General features: G+C 44.2%; 1 protein-coding gene across 1 annotated transcript; it reads left to right on the top strand.

Annotated features, from left to right (window-relative positions):
- The first annotated feature begins 394 nt into the window (after positions 1–394).
- taf4b (TAF4B RNA polymerase II, TATA box binding protein (TBP)-associated factor) lies at positions 395–9,172 on the top strand. The gene is made up of 16 exons (XM_035524397.1): positions 395–1,037; positions 1,184–1,317; positions 1,538–1,730; positions 1,782–1,927; positions 2,022–2,159; positions 2,302–2,424; positions 2,505–2,594; positions 2,678–2,857; positions 3,825–3,951; positions 4,158–4,266; positions 4,429–4,598; positions 5,732–5,859; positions 6,083–6,208; positions 6,303–6,359; positions 8,095–8,211; positions 9,041–9,172. Exons 1-16 carry the CDS (start codon positions 395–397, stop codon positions 9,170–9,172), a joined length of 2,613 nt encoding a protein of 870 aa, XP_035380290.1.
- The last annotated feature ends 1,674 nt before the right edge of the window (positions 9,173–10,846 follow it).

Below are 10,846 nucleotides of genomic sequence, written 5' to 3'. Positions count from 1 at the left end.
TGACGGAATCAAGGATAAACAACCAGGCCTGCAGGTCAAAGTCCAAAAGCAGTCAATTGAATTAAGGAAACGGTTTAAGCTTGATTGGGTGTAGGGGTTCTTAACAGCCGCGCCACCGCAGGCTTCGGACAGTGACATTATAAATAACTGCCATTAAGTGGAAACTCCAGCACCTGATGGACAGACGTTGTTCTGCACCCAGCTGATTTTAGAAGAGGCGTGTGTTTTGCAAACACCGTAGTAAAAGCTATGGCTGTTGGTGTACCAAAAATCGTCGTTGAAACAAGTTCCAAATAACGTCTTTTGACATCAAGCGTTAAACGGTTAATTAGTAAATGTTATTACACTTAAATGATGTATTATGACTTCAAACGAAACCGCAATCGGCTTCGGAATGACAGAAGATAAGTCGCCTGGAAAAAGCTACGAGTCGCCCAGGAGCCGAGCTGTAGAGACGCGTAGTGCAGACGCGTCTAACGCAAGACGCGACGCGCACCTACCGAAAACGGAAGGGCCTTCACAGTCCCTGTCGACTCACGAACAAAATGCACGGCTACCCCTTAATGCCGATGTGACGAGCGCGTCTCTTAATTTAACAAGGCAGTCAGTAATTTCGGAGGAAAGCAAAAGTCAATCCCTAGAGCCAGGTGATGCATGTGACGAGGAAGCTGCCAGTCCTGATGCCCCTTGCACCATGCCCTCAAAGCCTGCTGTGGCCGTGGCGCCAGGAAACTCCACATCTGCCTCTGTGCCTCCTGCTCCAAAGATCATACTGAGCCATGCAGCCATCAGATCCACCACCCCACTGGTGGTGGTACCAGCAGCTAATGGGGCTGCTAGGTCCGGTGTGCAGGGGCTTGGAACACCCATTCCTGGGGGAGTCTCTGTTACACAGAACCAGACCAGGGGCCCAGCTGCGCTGCGAGGGGCAATAGTGGCATTACCGAGGGCATCTACTCCACACCAGACTGTAACTGTGGCACCCAGCCCTCAGACCACCTCTATTCAACTACCTGCCAACTTCCACATTCCACAAGGTTTGTGTTACTGCCATTTTACAGATACTGCACATAGCAATTATTTTAATATGCAGTTATTTTGCATGGATATTTTGTAAATGTGGTGTTTTCCAAACTTTCCAAATTGTTTAATATGTGGTGGTTTTGTGGGTGTGGGGGTCTAGGCATGGTTTTAATTCGCAGTGACAGCGGGCAGTTGATGTTCGTATCCCAGCAGGCTTTGGCTCAAGCTCAAGCTCATGGATTAGTTCCCAAACCGCCTGGTGTCACTACAACTATAAGACCCCAGCAGGTGTGTGTGTGTGTGTGTGTGTGTGTGTGTGTGTGTGTGTGTGTGCCTGTGCGTGCTAGCGCGTGTGTGCGTGCATGAGCATTTTGTGTGTTATAACTGTTCAGTGTACTTGGTGGCTACTTTAAAAATTTTGTGAATGCCCACAGTGGTCCTGTTTACACTATTTGCACACTTCTTGTTTTAATATTTTGAATTAAATGTCAATTACGCTTTATCCTGTTCACAGGCAAATGCCCCAGCCACATCTATCATCAGAGTATCTCTCCCACCTTCGTCTGCGACTGTGGCCACCATAATAAAACCTGCTTCCACTGTAGGAACAGCCGTCCTGAAGCCCACTTCCACCACGGTGGCCTCCCTAATCAAACCTTCCTCCACCATGGGGAATACCATCATTAAACCATCTGCAGTAACTACTGGCCTTGGGCCAAGCTCTGCCACAGGGACCACTGTCAGTAAACCATCTTCAGTCTTAGGAGCTACTGGCCTTGGGCCAAACTCTGCCACAGGGACCACCATCATTAAAGCCACTCAGAAGCTTTCTAGCAGTACCTCCACAGGGGCTAACCAGAGAACCATCAGTGCTACTTCTGTTACCAGTACATCAACAGTGAAGGTAGCAATAGTTATGCACCACTGAAGATGGTCATTGATATGCAAGATGCTTAAATGCTGGAGATCTGGTTCATGTCATTTTTTTTGGTTTGCAGTGTGCCGGAAAGTCATCTCTTTCCCCATTGGTGATGCAAACCGTCCATCCGGTTGGCAGCGGCCCTCGAAATCTCCCCCCTAATGTTCCTATCAAACCAAGCATGAGCAAACCTTCTGAACCAATCACTGTTACAGCTGTGAGTGGAGATCTTCTGTGAAAACAGTTCTCCATCCGTGTGTGTGTGTGTGTGTCACACCTGTGAATGTTACCAGTGTTCATGAGCAGATCATGGCATAATTTGCTGCGCTGAAATGCATTCATTTGGTATTGCACTACAGGAGACACTGGAAAATGTGAAGAAATGCAAGAACTTCCTGGTCACTCTGATGAAGCTTGCCTCCAGTGGCACTCGCTCTGCGAACATGGCGCAGAACGTTCGAGCTCTGGTCAAGGACCTGCTGGTGTGACATTACACTGTGTTCCTGTAGTCATGTTCCTGCTTCAAAGGGATGCTCTAGCTCTAATGTGTTGTCTCTTCAAGGATGGCCAAATGGATGCAGAAGAGTTCACCCAAAAACTCTACGTGGAACTCAAATCCTCCCCTCAGCCATACCTGGTGCCTTTTCTTAAGGTATGATCTGTTTGCCAGTCTTTTGCTACGTTTAATATAGAGACGGATCATTGAGGGGAATAGATGGCATGTCCTGTCTCCAGAGGAGCCTGCCCGCTGTGCGTCAGCTCACGCCCAATCCTCAGCTCTTCATTCAGCAGTGTGACCAGCCCAAACCCACCTCTACCTCCACAGCCAGCAGCACCACCCAGAAACTCAGCCTCTCCTCCCCCACCACCTCGCAGCCTCCTCGGGCTGGAACGCAAGCCACCGCCCCACAGCTGGTAAGCCCAGTTCCAGTTCCAGTACCAATTCCAAGTAAATTTGTCCAAAACACATTAAGTAATTGTTGAAAGCTGTTATCCAGTAGTCTTAGGTTCTGTAATTGTTTCTGTTCTCGTTGTCAAATTTTACTCTCCAGTATGGCCCCCAGGAGGCTGGATTTGCTTTGAGTCTTGGCCTTTTCTCTGTTTAGACTGTTGTTGCACTTGGCATATTAATGATCTGAGCCCAAGTTGTAAAAGCACTATACAAACAAAATTTGAATTTAGTTGTGTGAATATTAACAGTGTTTAATATAAGCTCTAACAAGCATTCAGTCAAATTAGATTTCAAATGTAAAATGTCTTTCCCCACCTCCCAAAATCAGAGGGTTTGTTTTGATAGTATACTAATTGTCCAGAAATTTACAGTTACCAGTCATAATCACTTACCAGCTATTCCCAGTGTAATGCTTTGTTATTGTGGGTACTAAGTAAAGTAGTTCTGCATGAGTTCTCCTCTGTGTGTTGGAAGGAGTGAGAGAGAGACCACCACTTTCTGAAGTGTGACTCATTTTTATGACATTTTCTCCTCAATTTGTCTTCATTCTCTGGTTAAGTCCCTGCCGCCCACGCTTCAGTCTAATTCACTTATAGCCACCAGTCTCCTCTTATCTCACACTTCACACTGTCATTTTCAAATAATGTGATTTGTTTTCTCATAATCTAATATCCAAATTCTGTTTGGCGTATTTGTTTGGATCTGAGGATATCTGCAAGAGTGCCCCAACCCATTTTTCTCATGCCCGAGGAACTCTTAAAAAATGTCATCAAATGTTGAACATTGACAAGACATCAAGAATATCCCTCTAGACTCTATAAAGCAGAAGTTGGCTTTGATGTCCTCTTCAGCTGTGTAATTCCATATGTGCTCAGTGTACTATAATTAGTTAAAAGGACAGACTACCAGTCTTTCCCTCTGCTTGGTCAGGTGATCCAGAAAACCAAAGGAGTGGTTGTCAGACAGCCCCTGACGACCTCCCCATGTGTTGTGCTGTCTGCACAGAACCGCACACAGGCAAAGCCGATGGCCATTCAAACCAAAGCACAACCATCAGGTACACTTTCGCCCCCTTTTCCCATGTCTGATGCAGAATGGTTCGGTGCTAATCTATTTGTGGTCTCGGTGGCCCAGTCTTTTACATCTATGTTCATAGAAGCTGCTGGAACACACTGACCTCTCCATTGGGGTGGATATATATATATATATATATATATATATATATATATGTGTGTGTGTGTGTTGGAGGTTTATTTCTCACAGGGGCTTCGGGAAGGCCCAGCTCCCTCCAGGCATCTAAAGCCCGCTGCTGTGTACCACCTCCAGCGGTGTACGCAAACGGCTTCAAGGACAGCACCCCAAGCTCCTTCCGGTAATGACGCTGCCACACTGCTCTCTCCTGCTCCGCTTTGCACTTTGTCTCCGTCGAGACCTAGATAAGTTGAAACCTGTAAATGGCTCTTCATAGGTACAGCACATTAAGAAGCAGAACACATACAACTCATCTCCTATTCTTGTGTTTTCCTGCAATTAGGGATGATGACGATATCAATGATGTGGCCTCCATGGCAGGGGTGAACCTGAACGAGGAAAGTGCTCGTATTCTGGCCTGCAGCTCTGAGCTGGTGGGTGCGGTGGTTCGCTCTTGCAGGGACGAGCCCTTTCTGCATGTGGCCGTGCTGCAGCAGGGAGTGACGCGCATCGGTAACTGCAGCATCACACGAGCCCAAACCACCACCACACAGAGGCCTCACACTGCTTAGTGGAACTTGCCTCTTGTCATTGCGTACATAAACCCCATGAATCTTTGCTTCCATCTCTTGGTTTCCTGTAGCTCGCTCTCGCTCTCTCATGTCAAGGGCTGTTATGTGAAACAGAGGAGAGAGGCCTGCTTTGATCAGCAGTATCTCTGACGAGGCTGTTCTGCTCAATCGGTATACTAATGACTATGGACCAGTGCAGAGTTGTCAGAGTGGCAGGAATCCCCTCCTCTGTGCTGATCAAAATAAATGGGGGGGGGGGGACATGGAGCAAAGTAGCCGGGAGGTAGGGGAGCCATGGGGTGGAGGAGAGAACGAAGAAGTATCTGGAAATGAGACAGACTAGGCCTTGCAGGAACACGGCCTACATCAGAAAGAGAGGCCAAACGAGATGATTACAGAGGGTTTGCACATGTCTGTCTACTGAGCAAGCAGAACCAAAAGCAATAGCAACACTTCCTGCCTAGCCCTACGTAAATGTGGCAATTGCAGCAAATATCACTGTAGAAAAATAGCCGCAGACAATTCCCTGGTTGAGATGTAATGATGTAGTAGATACTAAATGTATGCATAGTTGATGATGATGATGATGATTAACTTTGGTCATTAAAATCTTACCATAAATAATGTAAAAACCATTAATAATAATAATGGCAATAAAGGTGTAGGATGCACAAATAATTAGCTAGCTTTCATTTAGACTGCGTTTGCTTGCTGATGGTGCAAGCATAAGTTTAAGAAGTCTGAAGTCAGTTTGTGGGATGTACGACATCATCCTGGAAAGTGGTTAAAAATACATCTTAACCTTAATTTATTTTTAATTGGTTTTACATGTGGAAATTACTCTCTTCAGTTTCTTCTGCTGGGCTGAGCTGTTTTGTCCCCCCCCCCTCCCCCCCCATCATGCACAACCATCACCAAGAAGAACTTGGCAGCATTTATGAAAATATGTGAAAATATTTTGATGTCAGTTTTGGACCGTTTTTCTATTTGAATGCCTTTAGGCCTCAAGTCCATGTTCTGAGTGACATGTTTTTTTGTGTGTGTAAAATTAACTCTGTGTGTGTGTGTGTATAGGTAGTTCTCTGGGTGTTGAGGTGAATCCAGATGTGCTTGGCATACTCTCTCATGCCACACAGGAGAGACTCCGCGATCTGCTGGAAAAGCTCACTGCTATAGCACAGCATCGTAATATCTCTTATAGGGTACATTCCAGCACGATATGCACACTTGGGTCCAAGTGTCACACATTACTTGACACTTTCATCCATATCTAGTGTACCACCACCACCACCAGTGAGTGACATATAGCAAGGCTATGAAGCACCCACTCTGGTAGTTTGTCTAGAAAGTACTTGAAGTAACTCGCTGATTTTTAAATGGTAGGTTACATTGTGTATGTGTGTGTGTGGGGGGGGTTGTGATTAGGATGACTGGCGACACAGCCAGACCGATGATGCACGTTCTCAGATGAGATTTTTGGAGCAGCTGGAGAAAATGGAGAAGAGGAGGAGAGAGGAGGAAGAGAGGGAGACACTGCTGCGCGTTGCTAAGGTAGAGACTGAGCACGTGTCTGCATGCACATGAGTGTGCTCGTGTAACAGTTTGAGAGTAGTGTCCAGTCATTTTGTGTTTCTTTTGCTTCCAGAGCCGTTTCAGCAGTGAAGACCCTGAACAGATTAGGCTAAAACAGAGAGCAAAAGAGGTTGGTTGGTGTGTATGTGTAATGCATGTTCCACTGCTACCTGTGTTTGAGCTGCTGGGTGCCTCCAAGGCAGTTGTAATGGTTATGTCTAACCATATGTGTGCCACACACATGCCACAAACCCTAGAGACTAGTGTTTTTCTGATTGGGAGCTAATTTTAATTGAGTTTAATTGGAGCAGAAATTGAAGCCTGAGGCTATACAGGGAGCAGAATGAAAGACCTCTAGACTGTGAGAGGGGGTGGGGGGTGTGTGTGTGTGGGAGCAGAATAAAAGGCATCTAAACTGAGTGTGAGTATAGTGTTAGGTCTTCATGGAAGACACAACACTGACGAATCAAAGTTTGGTTATAGATTTGGTTATTCTGAAACTTGAGCTACAGACAAGTGGTTGTTTGGTTATGTACTCTTTATAGCACACTGGGTTTAAAATGAAATGATGAAGTTAAAGTATAGAATTTCATCTTATAATTTAAAGGTAAAGTGAATTTCAGTTTGAGTTGCTTTCAGAAGCTATATCGTCACCTGCTTTATTAGAAACACCTGTCTTGCATCTGCACTCACTTTACCAGGAGACTTTTTAACCCATGTATTGCCACATAATGTCAGTCATACTTTACCCTGTTCATCACTGGTCAGTTTCTAATCACAGGCTCACTGCTGACTGGGAGGGTTGGCCATTTTCAGAACAGCAGTGAAAGTGGCATGGTAGTGATCTGTTTGCGGATGTTGAGCTGGTAAAACTTTATCATGGTTGTCTAATGGGTTTTTATACACATCATTTTTACTGCTGGGATAAGAGTAGTCTTCAAATTTATACCTAGATTTATAGTCTTAACATAATGGTGAGGAAATGTCCATGCCAGTAATGCAGACCATCCTGAGATGTATAAAAAAAAATCACAATAAATCAGAGGCACAGCTTGGACAGTCGGGTATAAAGCAAGAATGCACTGGTGACCTTAGCGAGAGCAAACAGCCTCGTAGATCATGGAGGACCACAGTGGTGTGTGACTGACTGAACAAGACTCTCAATCAACAAGTTAAACCCTTTCACCCAAGGTTCACCAAACCAGATGTTGCACAGCCAGACAACAGGTTGGAGAGAAAGCAGGCGTCTCTAAAGCAAGATGCCTGATATGAGGTTGCTGAGATTTAGGGCCATGAAATACCATGTTAGTTTGCCATAAGGCCCCTATATACAAAAGGCTGTGGAACTCTTGTTCTAAGTCTGATGGACCGAAAGAAGGAAGGGAACCGGAGCAATGGCTCATGATCTGAAACATACCACATCATGTAGTGAAATGTGGTTGGTATGGTTTAGTGAGTAATAAAACTGCCTCTCCTGTGGGGGCCTGGACTTCAGTCTCCATCTGGGAAAGTGCTTAATGCTACACCAATAAGAGTCCTTGGGCAAGACTCCTAACACTACACTTGTCTACCTCTAACATTCTAAGTCACTCTGGGTAAGGGTGTCTGCCAAATGCGTAAGATGTCAAATGTGAAGGTAGTGTCATGGTATGGTAGAGTTGGTAGTGGAACATTTACTTGTCTGTCTAGTACTCATCTGTTTATTACTGTGGCTACTAACAATATGAATTTGTAAATGTACTGAAGCAACTTGACTGCTCAAAACCAACCAAATTCCTCTAAAATCAGCGGCCAGTACGTAGACCCTTCCCTATGGCGGTGTTTTTTTTCTGTGCTTCTCAAACATTGCGCTCTCTCTCTCTCAGATACAGCAGCTGGAACTTGCTCAGATGCAGCACAGAGACGCTAACTTGGCTGCGCTGGCGGCTCTTGGGCCCCGTAAGAGGAAACCTCTGGAGGCCCCTGGGCCTGGGGCAAGCCAGGTACTGAAATGTTTACACAACCACCTCCGTGTGTGTGAGGAGGAGGAGGGGTGTTTAGTTTGTAGAGACTGAGCCTGGCACGTTTGTATATTTCACAGCATCTACTTTTTGGCTCTCTGCTGAGCTTGCTTTCAGAGCATAGTTTGCATGTGCCTGGAGCGGCGCTGACTTTAATTTTATCAGGCACTCTCCACAGCTACAACTGAAGTGCGAGCGTGTGTTTTTCGCAAGGGGTTAATAATGTTTTTTGTAAATAGGCGCTTCCTGTTTTAAGGTAGGTGCCTTCTCCACCGCTAAGCTGTCACTTGCCCACAATGACCATGCCATAGAATACACGATCCAAGATAATTTAATGCTAGACAAACGTACACCCAACATGTAAATGTATGAAGGGATAAGGGGATGTATTGTCTCAAGGGGAGGGAAGTAGCATGTTTTTCACTTAATGTTGGTATCATTAGCTTGGTTTCTTGGGGGAAAGGGAGTGGAGGAGTGACTTAACAAAAGAGTTAAGCTTTGTGTATTTAGTTTAGTTTAATTCATTTTTAATTAGTGGTTTAATTCTGCTTCCCTCAGGCAGAAAGGTATGATAATGAACAAAGTGTGTGTGTGTGTGTGTGTGTGTGTTTGCATTGCAGATATTAACCATAAGCCTTTGAACAAGATTACCCAAATGGTCTTGAATCTTCTCTGCCTCGGGAGTTTTTACTTTTTTATCTTTTAGAGCAGAATGTGCTACAGAGCCATCAGCATAGCCAGGTAGCAAGTGGAAGAGGAAGCAAGATGGCTGGTACTAGTTTGGTCAGTTTTAAGACTGTCTCTTTCTCAGGTGCTGGGTTTATATGCACAGAGAACTTGTCACAAAGTTCCAACGCGTGTGACTTTCCGAGATCTGGTCTTCTGCATGGAACAGGACCCTACACTTAAACACTCTCTTATGCTCTATAATGCTTTCCTATGATGAACCCCCCCCCACACACACACACACACACACACACACACACACACACACGTGTCCCATCCACCAGTTCTGTTAAATGCTCATTCTGTCAAATTTCTTCTTACTTTGAGTTGCATATAATTTCTGGTTAAAAGGGTTTATTATTTATCATAGCCATTTCAGTTGTTAAATCTTATGATCGTTATTTCTTAGATGTTTTGAAATTATAATGCAGTTGTCATGTACCTTGCAAAATAAATTTGCAATCATTCTGAAGCAGCAAACCTTTGAGAAGTATGGCTTGGATGAGTGCTGTCTAAGGAAAGTAATTTAATTTCAACTTTTATTTTTTAATTTTTATTTTATTGCCTCCTGGCTATACAACCTTGCTAATATTTTAATTAATTACTTTTTTTAAAATGATGCCAATTTTATAAATGAATGAGGAGACCAAACTTGAGTCTTTAAGAGCATACATTGCCTTAGAGCTTGTTTAAAGATCAAGCCTGACCATTCAGAACAGGATACTGCCTCCTGTGGGGTGGGGCTTAAGCAGTCAGAGTAGGCTTCTGTTGCAGGTGAAAGTGCTGACCAATCAGAGCAACCTAAGGTACCACAGCCAACCAGTCAGAGTGAGATGTTGGTTTGGGGAATAGAGATGACCTATAGGAACAGCCACACAATGGAGGGAGACTGTTGGTAGACTATCAACATACCCAAAGCCAAAATGAACCAATAATAGACATGGCAGGAAACTGCTTCAGAGGCCAAAGCTAGGATTTGAAACTACAATTGATAACCAATATAAGATAAATAAGGGCATTCGTATCTGAGAATTGTGGTTCCTACTATGTATGCATATTGGGTAGTTTTTCATTGATATGGTGGGCATAATGTGGTTTAAATTTTTAAGTAAGATATCTTTATGGAACTCCATTGAATTTTTATAAATTACAAGGATTAGAGATTCACAGGAATGGCAGTCTGGGTCTGGGCTTACCTGCCGTTCCTTAAATTTTCAATGCACTTGCCTAAGGCAGAGGATTTTAAAATATTCTATTACCTCAGAATAAGCAGAAAATGAGATGCCGCGAGCTATGTGCAGCATATGCCCACAGGACCCTCAGTCCTATCTACACCTACTGTGTGTAAGAAGTTCAGATACATACACAGCTGAGCCATAACTCCTTTCAAGTGCATGGCCTACAGTAACCCACAAATATGACACACAAATACATTCTCTCTCACAAATGACTGTTATTCACTTTGTCCTATCAAGTCATCTACAAACAATGCTTAACTTGAGTAAACTCAATTTATTGCTGCAATAAATCACTTCAGATGAGTGCAGGCCAACACAATAGGTTCTGGTGTGATTCTGTAGGCTTCTCCACCTAATGTGGACCTCTGAAATGGTATCCTCTTACTGTGGCAATATCACAGTGATGAAGCCACAACAGTTTTATGATGCCAAGATAAAGGAGACAAACTCTTGTATCTTTACAAAATAAAAAACCTCAATAAAGCCTCAACCAGTCATGGACCTCCTTTTCATAGAAGGTTTTGTAGTGCGTAGAAAGGATTTGTGATAAATTAACATTAACTGCACAGCCTGAGATGGACACACACCAGATATCCTACCAGCTCTAATTCTGTGTTGTGGAGAAATCCTATCACTCATCTTCCCAGCACATC

The sequence above is a fragment of the Electrophorus electricus genome, chromosome 3, assembly GCF_013358815.1.
Source record: "Electrophorus electricus isolate fEleEle1 chromosome 3, fEleEle1.pri, whole genome shotgun sequence".
In the NCBI taxonomy this organism is placed as follows: Eukaryota; Metazoa; Chordata; class Actinopteri; order Gymnotiformes; family Gymnotidae; genus Electrophorus; species Electrophorus electricus.
Note: the sequence above shows the minus strand (reverse complement) of the source record. Positions and strands in the feature narration are given on the sequence as shown.

Coding starts and splice junctions, on each gene's coding strand:
- taf4b (XM_035524397.1), top strand. CDS start 395: ATGACAGAAGATAAGTCGCCTGGAAAAAGCTACGAGTCGCCCAGGAGC. Junction 4,267..4,428: donor AGCACCCCAAGCTCCTTCCG/GTAATGACGCTG, acceptor TCCTGCAATTAG/GGATGATGACGATATCAATG. Junction 6,209..6,302: donor CACTGCTGCGCGTTGCTAAG/GTAGAGACTGAG, acceptor TTTTGCTTCCAG/AGCCGTTTCAGCAGTGAAGA.